The sequence below is a fragment of the Chroicocephalus ridibundus genome, chromosome 4, assembly GCF_963924245.1.
Source record: "Chroicocephalus ridibundus chromosome 4, bChrRid1.1, whole genome shotgun sequence".
Taxonomy (NCBI): domain Eukaryota; kingdom Metazoa; phylum Chordata; class Aves; order Charadriiformes; family Laridae; genus Chroicocephalus; species Chroicocephalus ridibundus.
Window position 1 is genome coordinate 68,382,002 of NC_086287.1, and position 12,718 is coordinate 68,394,719.

Genomic DNA, 12,718 nt, shown 5'->3' on the forward strand with positions numbered 1-12,718 from the left:
TTCGAAGCAATGCGAGCGAGGAGCACCAGTAGCAGAGGTGACCCCCGTAACTTTTCTGAAAGCAGCGGGGCCCCGCGCAAGGGCTTGATGCTCAGATTCCACGGTGGAAGCAGCAGCCTGGGTACCGGAGCTGCTGCCTGCTCTGCCCGTGCCTCACCACGGCTGCCCCGTGCAAGGCAGGCTCCCCAGCTTGCCCTTCCACCCAAGCCCATGCCATCCTCTCCATACTGATGAGGTGAGCCCAGGTTTGCACCCCATCACTCTCCTCCACTCCTCTCCATTGCTGGTGCCAAATCCTTTCTATCTCTTGGCCCAGAGCTGATGTCCTTGTCCTTCTCCTGCTTCTGCTAAAGCCTGGCCAGGTCTCAGGAATCCCTCTCAGACACAACTGCGATCCCTTCGCTTTCAACTTCCCCAGTTGAAGTTGAACTCCCTCTACCAGTCCATTTGTTATGTTCAGACACTAAATCCCCTTCACTGTTCAGGCTTTTTGGGTTTACCCTGACTTCAACACAAAGCTCACCCGCTCTGACCAGCTCCCTTCTACTCGGCCCCACGCTCTCAGTGCACTTTATCACTCGTATCCCTCTTCTCTGCACTCCTCCTCCCCAGTTCTGCCACTTTGTTCCGCTCAAACATCATGTAACGCTATTCTTCACATATCCCTCTCCTTCAGTTTTCCTCTAATCTCCCCCCACGCAACACTTCTGCGATCACCTATGCCAAATCATTTCTGTCATTGCCTCTTGTGCGTGGAAATAAAACCAAGGGGTCAGGACCAGTAATTATCCATAGAGTAAATCCCAATCTGCACGTTTAAGATAGCAGTTTTGACTCGCCCCCCCCTCCCCAGGGGACCAGGAGGTTGCAGGCAGGGGACAGAGGAGCCTGGAGGCCACCGCACCGCAGGGCACAGCGTATGACTCCTGCCTTCCCCGCCGATGCTCCCAGCCTCAGCCACGGGGACGGCTCACTCGCGGCAGCTGCCTTTTTGGGTCTGTTCCAGCTACAAACCGCTCGCAGCGTGAATGAGAACTGCCCACACTAGTCTGTCAGCATCTCACTGTCAAAGCAAAACGGAAACGTGTGAAAAACTGTCACAACTCGCGTAACTTGCGCAGCTCTGCCGTACCAGGAGCTCTGGGACCTTTCAGCAAAGACCCCAAGATCATTATTCCTTTTGCTGCGGAAAACCCGTGTATTTCAAGAGACCTCTAACACAGGCACTACAATGTGGATGCTAAACATTTTTTCACCGGAAGGAATTACGTATTCCAGTTGCTAATCTGAAATAAAAAGATGTTTTATGTCGTCTAACAGCATCTTCTGAAAACTGAAAGACATTTTGTCTTCAAGCAAAGAGCTGCTGTTCTGCCGTTAAAGCGTGCACTATTAAGCTCTACGGTGCTCACCTATTTACAGCAAGGAGAGCAATTATCTGTCCATAAAGCAGCTTTCAGCGCTGAAATGAAGCTGTGAAATCCTGTGTCAGAAGGAAAGGGTCAGCGTACACGGGTCCCCCCTTCCAAAACCCGAACATTCCCTTTCCCGGTGTGTGGTGCTTGTGCACCACGAAGCGATGCAGAAGCCGTTACCTGAAATGAAGTCGGGGGGTTTATATTAACGCGAGCTTGGTTCCAGTGCTGTCCCTTATTTCCACTTGAAGACCACAACGGGTTCTCTATCGCCGTCTGCCCTTTCAACCGCAGGTAAACGTTCAAGCTTCCTAGAAGAGAGGTGGAGAACTGGAATTGATCAGGCGCTCTGATGGAGCAGAGATGCCGGGCTGGGCACAGCATTGCCCCCCGGCCCATTCCGCACGGGCCTCCTCTGGGTCTGGGTGGACGTGGAGAGCTTCTTGTCGTAAATTCAAAAACTTTTAAGCTTGGGAACACCGTGACCTGGTGACGTGAATTCTCAGCAGAGGCAAACCAAGCGTGCAGGGAGCGCTGGCAGCGCGATTGCACCCATGGCTCCCTGCAGCTCCGGAGGGAGATGAGGCTTCCCAGGGGGAGATGGGCAAAAAAGAGGTTGCTTTAGTGCAAAGAAGGCATTTATAACCTCCTAACCCAAGGATAAATAAGCAACTTGATTGCCTTATGCTCTCGCTTAAGGACTGTCCAACTTCTAATGGAGTGCCTTAGAGCCTGGCAAATCCATCTCAGAGATAGACGTGATGCCCTTACTAACACTAAGAGTATCTTTGAAGGACAACCTAGTCCTCTCAGGTCAAATAACCTTGGAAAAGTTGTCCCTCACTGTGCAGAAACACCCCACAGCCCTGGCTCTTTCCCCACCAACAACCATTAAGTTACTGGTTCCAGCACAGACATTATTTCCAATAGGTAACGGATTGTCTGCATTTGGCAGCCCTTCTCTCCCATTAACATCCCTGCTTTAGACCATGAATGGGAGCCAGACTGCCTTGGTGCACCACGAGACAGCAAACGCACCCACTTCACTGAATTACTGAACTGTAGGGTTCGGTAATTCCCATAGTTTGGAGATTTTGTCCCTTCTTGCTCACCGCTGTTAACCTGCAGAGGTGTGGGGCAGTGGTGTCTCTTTCAACTATATAAATCAAAGCATTTGTCTTCCTTGGAGAAAGTTCAGACAGTCAAGCTCACGCAAGACCACTTTTTGTTAGGGAGCTTGGAATGGCAGCTGGGAAGCTCATACAAATTACATTCGCAATGAAACCCCTCAGATCTGAGGCAGCTGCACGGTGACTCAGCTCCTGTTGATAAAAAGTTCTTATTTCATGCAACGGCCAAACTCAGTGCCTTGAAAAACGTAAGGCTAAACGTGTAATGGAGCAGCAAATATTCTCATCATGGCTATTTCACCAGGGTGCCCAGGATGAGGCCATACATCGCCTTTGAAGGAGGTGGGGGAAGCGATGCTCGCCGGAGCGCCCGGCCAGCACCGTGTCTCCCACCTGCCTCCCGCCGCAGCACGGTATTTTCCCCACGCAGGGGAGGCTGCAGAAGCAGCACAAAGGAAACGCGGCTTCCAACAAGGGTAGTCTGTCTCTGCCCGCACGCACGCTGCCTGGTAAAACAGAAAAGACCTGGAAGAGAAAGGTCTCGCAAGGAGGGGAGCGCTCGGGAGGGTTCCCTGCAGCCCCAGGAATATGTCTCAGGGCTGCTCACAGCAAGCGCTGCTCAGCCCCGGCCCTCTCCCATCAACGGCAGCGGCTCCTGGGCAAGGTTTATACTGTCCGGCTTAAACGTTTCTCCCTTCCTTCCCATCTGCTTCTCTCCAAGACCCTTTTTTTTTCAACAACCGCGTTGGGTCTGTGGTCTGAAAAAAGGCAGGGTCTTAGACAAGACTACCTAAAGTTATAAAACAGAGTTATATACCATGTTATTTTTCTAAAAGACAAAAAGCAATGCCCGTATCAAGCAAGGGATGAATTTCTGGCAGTTTCGCCTGTCTGTGCAGGCTGATCCCGCCCATGCCGCTGGGCTGTTTGAAATAACTGAACAATTTAGATATCAAAAGCATGTAATTCCATCACTGCTGAGGCTACAGAGATTTGATTGTTCATAGCACACTCAGCCTCTCTGGGTCACATAATTTCTTCCAATTAATAGCAGAATGATAGCAATCTTACTTAAAATAGAAAATAGCCATTACTGTACCAGATATGCCCAGTACGTTGGTTAGTATGGATGTACCTGCCTGACCCTCATTGCTAGATATGCCCCAAAACGTCGCTGAAAACTTAACTAATGACGCCTGCAGCAGATGCTCCTCCTGGAAATTCTGCCAGTAAGGCTTTGGAAAAGTTCCACGGCTTTTGCAAAGGTGATGCTGGGGAGGGAGGGTGGGCTGGCTAAAGGGTTCACACTGAGCGGTGTCCAGCAAGAATTCATCTACAAACTCTTCCAAACTCCCGACAAATGGGTAACGAAGTGACTCTTGAGGAGGAGACAGAGAGTAACTACTGTGAATTACGGAATGAAGTTTCCTCTCTGACAGATCCTGCCAAGAGAGCGCAGGGCGCTGCGGAGACGTCACCACCTCCAGCCCTGGGGTGACATTTTGAGTGCTCATCACCATGCGGACACAAACAGCTTTCACAGTGTGCTCCGACAGCATCTTTTGCCTCCACTTTTTGTTCTGTGCTGGCTCGCTAATGATAAGAAAAATTATTGTTCTTGGAGTGTCAATTAGAAATGCCCCATTTTGGGGTGTAGATGGAAAAATTGGAAATATAGATTGTTTTAAAAGATGGTGACAGCTATAAGGGATCTACAGCCTCTTTCTGTCTCAACGTAGAGACACAATAAGGATGGTGACTCTTCACTCTCTTGTTCCCCAACAACGGCTCATTGTTTGCTGCAAATTAAGTAACGGGAACTTCTATTTCTCTTTTAAGTTTTAAGAGATAATCTGCCTTCTCCTTTTGAAGGATGGGGAGCTAAGTGTGTGCGCCTTCCCTGGCAGCCAGCATTCACAGAGCGAGCTCCGTGCGATCTGTCAGGAATTACAACCAGACTTGTAAGTAAGAGCCATCTATTTCAGGTAAAGAAACACTTTATCTTTCTGAATCTCGCTGCCATGGCATGGGACGCAGCTCCCTGTTTATCTCGTCGGAGCGGTGCCACAGCGTAAGTGCTCATCTCAGATCTGCGCACTGCAAAGACTCCCCAGTACCTCTCCTTATCGCTACAGACCTTTTCCGCCTCTTCTCCAGAGACACCAAAGACCCAAACAGCGGGCACAGACGCCGAGCTGGATAAACGGGAAGGTTTACAGCTGGATAATTTTGAACATCAGCTAAAATGATGGTAGCTAATGTCAAGCATTGGAACAGGCTGCCCAGGGCAGTGGTGGAGTCGCCATCCCTGGAGGGATTTAAAAGCCACGCAGACGTGGTGCTGAGGGACATGGGGCAGTGGGGGTTAACATTAAAGAACATTTAACATTAAAGAAGAAAAATGGTATTGAGCAATTTTGGTTTTCGGCAACTAGGTGTCCACACTGCCATGAACAAATTCTATGTAACTATGCTCGTTAATCAACATTGCCCCATCTTCACCTGTGAGTCAGCTCCTTCATCAGCTGACATTATACATGTCAATTCAAAAAATAAACGTCAATAAGAAAGGGCAATCTCAGCAAAGAAGGTCAGAACACAGACACTTGCTGATAAGGTAGACCAAAAAAAAAAAAAATAATAAAAATCGCACCAACTGCAGCCTCTGTGGCGGTTTTTCTTATACTTTATCCCAACCCTAAGCTATTCCAGAAAAACTCTTTGACTCTTCGTGTTCGTAACTTTGCTCTTCACTGTCATATAGCAGAAACAGTCTTATGGGGCAGTTTATATTTTTTCTGCTTAGCATGGCATGGCTCAATCGCTCCCCTCCGATACAGAGCCAAGCTCCCGCTGCACCGTGGAGCCAGGAGAATCCGGCCCTGGGGCTGCATTCGGGTCCTCAGCAGCGCAGAGACAACTTGACAAAACCACGGGAACTTGTCTGCTCTGTTTAAAACCTGAACTCTGCCTGGTGGCAGCCAAAGGTTTCCCGAAGCAACCACCAGAACGCACTGTGAGGATGTGCTTGCCCTTGAAATATATATAAAAATGCATCAAGTGAGGTCAGCTTGGCACTGGAATGCCTCTTGAGACACTGGTAAGCACTGAGCACCCCACAGGGATTTATGTGATTTAGAAAATTGGGCTGTCTGTCGTTTATACTTTCACATTTTCCCACACCTTTTTTTCATACCGCTCAAAGAAATCGAACATGTGCGCTGAAAGAGCCATGACTGAAAACAGACGTACAGGTACACCTTGAAAATAGATACCCCCACAGCTTGCGAGCCAATTGTTTGTGATTTTTACAAAGGAACCGTGTGCTTCTGTGTCGCACACAGGCTGTGCCACTCCAGCCGCCGGCACCTGAGGAGCGTCTGCTGCTCGTCGCTTGATCCTGAACCTAGCGAGGAGCGGCTCAAAGCTCTGTGTTATTTTCAGGCAAAGTCCTTGCAAATGTCACCTTTTCTGTTTCCACACTCTAAAGTTCCCACGCTCGAAACCTCACGCGTGCACGAAACACTTCCCATCCATGAGAGGGGCTCCTGCTAGCGTGCTGATTAGTGGAAAACACATTTTTACAGCAATTAGGACGCTATCAGGCACCTCTCTTGCCAGCTTTGGTGGCAACTGGCCCTTGCGGGTGTTGGCAGTGCTCCCATGCTTTTGTTTCGTGCAAGAGGACTTTTCTCCTGCTGTTTCTCCCAAAGTGAAAAGACAAGGTCATTGGCTTTCTCTCACCTATGTGCTGTCCATACATGTGATAGTAGAAGCTGAAGCAATAAGCTGTGTTCGTAGCTCCGTAGGGATTTTTTGGAGCGACACTGAAAACAGGACTAACAAGTCTGGCCTTTTCTCCTTCCAGCCTGGGGCGGGATGTCTCGATGTACATGTAGAACCCTAGGGAAAGTCCAAATGGAAATTGTCAGGTTGCAGTCCTCAACATCCAACACGTGTGTACGAACAGGAAGACACCAGAGCTATCAAGCATCTTGATTCATTTTGCACACTCATCTGGCATCACCATGGTTTCTGGGACATACTTCCCCTGCGTTAAGCCCATGTGTTTTCCACAACTGCTTCAAAGACATGTTTTCTACCGAGACTAAAATCAGGCCCAGCAGGTCAGTGCTCGTCAACAACTTCAAATCGATGTAATGTTGTATAAGCACAAGAAAAAAAATCTTTATGATGGGGTTCAGCCTTCATTCTCAAGGTTGCAATTTGTTCCTATAAACAGTGAGCGGGGAGGACTTTTAAAATAAAGGGAAAATATCTCGACGTAAACCTTTCAAGGAACATTTTCAACTGGCCACGTCAATCACATGTTTGACAAAAGAAGACAATATTAATTTATTCTGATCCTGGCCTGTGCCAACAAGAGAGATAATACTTACTTAATCTAACTAAGCAAATACAATGCAGTATGGTTTTTTCCCCTTTGGTAGTGCAAGCAGGGGGCATACAATAAAATAGCGTTGAGTTACTGCAGTGCTTGATAAATCCAGGACAACACGTCTGACTTTTCAAATGCAAATATACACCGCAGTCAGGATGGCACGCTTCTGTTAAGCGGGGTAGCAGATTGAGAATTACACATTTTAGCAACACCCAAAGTAAAAACGGGGCAACAAAATTTCTCATTGTGACTCTCTGAGAGAGTCCGGGTTAGAATTTAAATGACATAAAGAAGACTATTTCAAGATGTACCAGGATATTTCCCCACTAGACGGTGACGTGAAAGCAATCACTTTGAAAATGGCACAATAGAAACAACACAAGATGGTTAATGGCACCGTTAGCGGGTTGTGCTTTGGGACCAGCCACACGCCTCAGCACTGGCAATTTCTTTTTGAAGTCCTTGAAATACGCTTATTCTTGGTATGATCGGGAAAAACGACACTGCTGGCGGAACTGGCTGTCCAGGAGAGGGCCCTCAGCCCAAGGGAGCAGCAGAGCTCCCAGTGCCGGGGAGCAGGCACTCCGCTGGAGCTTACCTTCCTTGGAGCCCGTCCGATCCGCGTTTGGCCCCGTGTTCGGGGTATATTTTGTGTCTCTAGTGGCAGTGCTTTGTTTTGTCCAGTCGAAATTGTCCGTGTCATCTTGAGTGAAAAGGCAAATGTTACCGTCCTCAAACCCACAGTGGAACTCTCCTGCCAACGCAGCAAACGAGCAGAAATTTAGGTGCGGAAACTATTCATCCTATGCTTGTTTGTCAAAGTACTTGTTAATTATACCAAACACATTGTGGGACGACGCTTATTAAGGGCACTGGAAAATAGACATATATTTATTTTACGTCAGTTTCCAGTGTTTAGTCTAGTTTTTCTTTTGCAGTAACCTCAACGAAAAAAAAATCACGGTCATCAATCTGTGTTGGTGTTACTTGAAATTATATGCAAATCTTATTGTATAGCTCCTCCTCACACACTGACAGGGATACAATTGCCCTTAGAGACTTTGCCTCTTCTTACCCAGCTAGCGTTTCTAAAAAGCTGAGAGGAACAGGCAGCACGTCCGTAAAACATGGGAAAAAAGTGAGAGGTTGGTTGTTTTGGTTTAGAGATAAGAACATTAGGGAAAAGAGGACAGCAGCTTTTCAGAATGGAAACATTATCTCCAAGTGACATCTAAACTGTTCTTGGTTTTCAGTAGGGATGGGAAAGCAAGTAACGGCCAAAATAAGAGCGAAGGAGCTCTAGGGCGAAGAAAATCTCTAAAAATCAGGACAGTGAAGCACATGAATGGATTGCTCAGGAAGAGAACTGAGTCCCCATCACTGGATTATAATAACCAGTTAGACAAATACCTGGGAGGAAGGTTTAGGTCTATCTGAACAAGGCAGGACAGGTGATTTTATCACGTCCTGAAGACATCTCCTAGACTACCACTAAGATTTCTGTTATGTACTTGAGGTCAAGTGGTAAAAGCTTGGGGCTAAAGAATAAAACTGCCAAGAACCCCAGGGACGATCATTGGGATTCTCTCCTTTGTGAAACAGAGGTGCGTGAGACACACAAGTGCAGTGATCCCACCTGCCAGGTGATGGTGGGACGAGCAAGTCCTACCGTCAGGCATTTAGGAACCAAAACAAATCCAAACCTCAAGGTTCAGTTTTCACGTCACAACAGAATAAGGCCCCATGTAGTAAAATGTGCAAAAGCTTAATTTTATGCACACGAACACTTCCCGCTGAGTTTACTCTTCCAGCAAAGTCAATTGATTTATCTGAGAAAACAAGCAAATCTCTCGTCTCTAGGGAGAAGGCAGCTGTCTGCACACTGTGTCAGCACAGCCTTCTTTATAGGCGCGCGATTTATATTCATTGTTATGAGGAACTCTTAACACCAGGCGTCATGGGATTATTCACCTGAGTTAAATTGAGAAGGTATATAAATGTTTGCAGGTTTGGGGTTTTGGTGAACTATAAATCCACTTAAGCCACTGGAGCTTCAGTGTAAATCAGTGAAGACAGAGGGGCCTGGAGCTTAGCTTGGATATGTACTGCTAAGCAAGGATGCTGGTCTGCAGCTTATTTAAAATCAGGTACTACTGCAAACTGCAAAAGCAGGCTTGAAAAATTCATTCCAAACCACAAGGCACTTTCCAAGTCTTCCTCATTCTGCTACTGCCCATCCAAAGAGCAACACAAACTGCACCCTCTCCACAACAGTCAGCATAACGCCCTTTTTTTTTAATCCCTGAGTTATAAAATGAGGTTATCACAAAAATGCAGTCCATAGAAACTTCCTTGGCTATTAGCACCTCAAGTCGATTGACTTGATTTCTCAATAAATCCATCAACTTTATTAGAGGCTCCAAGAGAATTCATTTCCTAAACCACGGTTCTCATAACCACCGGCATGAAGGGGAGCCAATTTCAGGACCTTGCACCTCAGTTTGCCTCTGGAAGCAAGGCCTTCTGAATCCAGAATTTGGAATGCCGAAGTGGCAATATAGAAAGCCATTCAATGGAGGAGCACCATCGCGAGCACTGCAGAGAAGGAACACGAGTAGAGGCCTGATTGTGGTTCTTCTTGAGAGATGAGCAAATCAAAGAACGAGGCCACAAGGAATACACATGCATAAATTACACCCAAAATCCTTTGACAGAGAAGCAAGTCAATAGATGCAGTCGGACACTTCCATCCTTATCCCAAAGACCAGGAAGATAATGCAAAGACCCTGACAAAGCTCTTGAAAGACACAAGGACTCAAATGAAGCACTCTGAGCAAAATGCCAGATGTGCCTCTCATCTCCAAGAACACCTTTTATACGATTTGAGCTCCCAATTTGCTTGGTTTACACTATACTCTGTGCATTTGACTTCCACCTCCACTCATGCAAGCCTTTTCTATAGCAAAACCGGCGCTGCTTCTACCCAATGTGATAAAATGAAAGGGCAAAACAGTAACTAGAGGAGAAAAGTTCTGAGTACTAGATCCAGTCCTGCAGCAAAGTGAATTAACACAAAGCATTTTCAGCCACTCAGCAGTTTCTAACATGGCCCCTCCAGTACCTTAAGAGCTGCACTTGCATGTCGCATCATGCCCTCAGAGCTTCATTAAGAAATTCCACATCAGCAGAACAAAAGATTTTTCTTCAAGTTTAAAAAAAAAAAAAAAATATATATATATTTTCAGGCCAGAAGAAAAAAGGTAAGTAAAAGTTTGCCATTTATTTAATAGGGAAACACTGGTTTCACGTGGGACTGCCATTTGGAATACATTGGGAAAGGTTAGTGCTAAATATTCTCGGCACTAAACGCTTCTTATAAAATGGCAGAAGAATAAAAACGGGAAATAGTTCCCCAGGGTTAGCTCGGTATTTTTCTTAGACAAGAAGTAGGAGCATTTAAATAGGTCTGGATGGTCCTGACCTGTCCGTTAACGGGGCTGAGTGCAGGGGGAACGGCCGGCCCTTCCCAAGCACCCATGGGTGCTCCCGCTCATGACACCCCTCACGCCACTACGGTCTGCTGAAAGCACCCACAACGGTGCCAATTACTATTAAAGATAGTGGTCAATTTTTGTCAAAGCACATGCCAGCTCTGGAAGTGGATTCAGGTTATTAATAATTTCATTGCCAATTAGGGCAAAATCTGAAACTGTTCTCAAGGTGAAACACTCTTCATTGTAGTATGAATTACTGTCATCTGTTTCCATAAAATTCAAGTTGAATATGACTCTCTAACATCTAATCTCTTCCATTATACAGGTTTAACACCTAGTTGCACTAATTGACAGAAAATCCTTACGGTTTAAATTAAATGGTTTCTATTATACATTACAAAATAAAATGTAGATCTGAGGCTACATCTCCGTGTTTAAGGCATTCAGTACTACTTGCACTGCAGACGCCTTATAAAAAGGAAGGACTTATGGAATGTGATTATTCCAGAAATGAAGCAGGAACAACGGGACTTCAGTTTCCAATACAGGTGTCTTGTCCCAGTTGAATACAGCTCTTACTCTTCATCCACAATGATGTCAATATAATCAGAATTGAGCCCAACAGGTTTAGAAAAAAAAACGAACTTGGTTGATGTTACATAGTCTACTTCATCATCCATTATGCCTTTTCAGTGAAATACAATGAGATTGTAGAAAGACCCGATAATTATGAGATTGAATTTTTATGGAAGACAGAATTTCTTTTCTCCGGCTTACTGGTTTGAACCCATTTGCAGACCAAGGTTTCTTCCCTGTCCAAAGGTTTGGGAAAGGTCTTTGGGGAAAAAAGCACACCAAGATTCTACCACCTCTTCGCTCATCTGAAATAAATTACACCGGGTACCCTACAGTTCTGGTAGGCAAACTTCCCATCGCCACCAGTGCAGAGCAAGGCAGGCCTAGAAGGCAGATGAAGGGAGCGGTGGACAGGTTGCCAGAGACACCCTTGGTCCCTTGAGCTGCACAATCCCCATCACAAGGGCAATTTGGATGCCACATGCACTGTACTGTGTGCCTAAGAGAGCCGTTGATTTTAACTGAGACATAGAGACATTTGGAAAATCAGACAATTTCAGATCTGAAAATCATAGAAGACCACAGCGTGAAGCACTTGGGATGGCAATGAATTTTTTTCTTAACATCGTAGAGTATATATTTAATATATTAATTAGCAAGGGTCTCATCTGATGCTCCTTTAAGTCAAAGGGAGTGGTTCCTTCAGCTCCCGCGAGCTTTGAACTAAGCCCTGATTAATTATTAACGCATTGCACAAGATCTTCCACAGATAAGTTTAAAACGTTCAGAAAGGCTTAGCCGTCGTGTGTGAGGGATGGAGAGAGAGGCTGCTCGCGCAGCCCCGTGCTGTTTTCTTGCCCGATTATGGCTGTACTACAGCAGCGATAATGGCAGACAGGATCCCATTCCCTTTATTTTTTTGCATATGTTATGAAAAGCAAGAGTAATGGCAGAATATGTTCCCACAGCAAAACATTCATGCGCTGTGGTGTGGAAGAAAACCATGAAGTAGATGTGGGGAACCTTTATCCACCAGCCCATCTTGCACACAAAACTAAGGCGGTGCCTGCAATCCACGGGCTGCAACTGAAAGCGAAATACTTATAATTTACTTCTTCACTGTAAGGGACAATGGGTTCAAGGACAATTCTTCATACACATAAAAGCTAAAAAAGATAAAGAAATACTTACGTAGATGTGGATTTACTGGAGCTGGAAGACAGAGCAAAAATAGTATTAGCACAAAGAAGAATTTCTAATTCATCAATATTTAGATGATCCTCAATTTCCTCCCCCTTAATACATTGATCACGGCTCCTACACCGAGACGGCCAGCAAAGCCTTCCTTTTTGAGCAAATTTGGTGGCACACTGGCAATCCAAAGGCAATGATTTCAGTGGGAAACGACAGCCTCTCCCACCCACGATGTGTACGCTCCGTCACTAGCACCGCCAGCCTGGGGAACAAGGTGCTGTAATTAAGCACCGAACCTAGATTATTGGCACCGATATTGTAAGGGTGGGGAGAGCTGCACAGCAAAACTCCGGGGTCATGCCTTTGTACAGGAACCCAACAAAAACTACAGAAAAGGTGAATTCATCAAAAGCGGAGGTTCTGCATTGGACCTTACTCGTCACTTAAAATTTCCTTTTAGTCAAGAATACTTCACATAATGAATTCCCCTTCTACTCATGGAATAAT

At 46.1% G+C, this 12,718-nt stretch overlaps 1 protein-coding gene across 1 annotated transcript in view; it reads right to left on the bottom strand.

The window, feature by feature from the left end:
• Nucleotides 1-12,718, bottom strand: part of MDGA2 (MAM domain containing glycosylphosphatidylinositol anchor 2) — a 369,386-nt gene that overhangs the window by 12,020 nt on the left and 344,648 nt on the right. The window contains exons 12-15 of the mRNA XM_063333753.1: nucleotides 12,209-12,229; nucleotides 7,546-7,701; nucleotides 6,290-6,448; nucleotides 1,596-1,726 (exon numbers count right to left, since the gene is read on the bottom strand). Coding sequence (XP_063189823.1) covers nucleotides 1,596-1,726; nucleotides 6,290-6,448; nucleotides 7,546-7,701; nucleotides 12,209-12,229 — 467 coding nt within the window. The remainder of the gene's footprint in view (nucleotides 1-1,595; nucleotides 1,727-6,289; nucleotides 6,449-7,545; nucleotides 7,702-12,208; nucleotides 12,230-12,718) is intronic.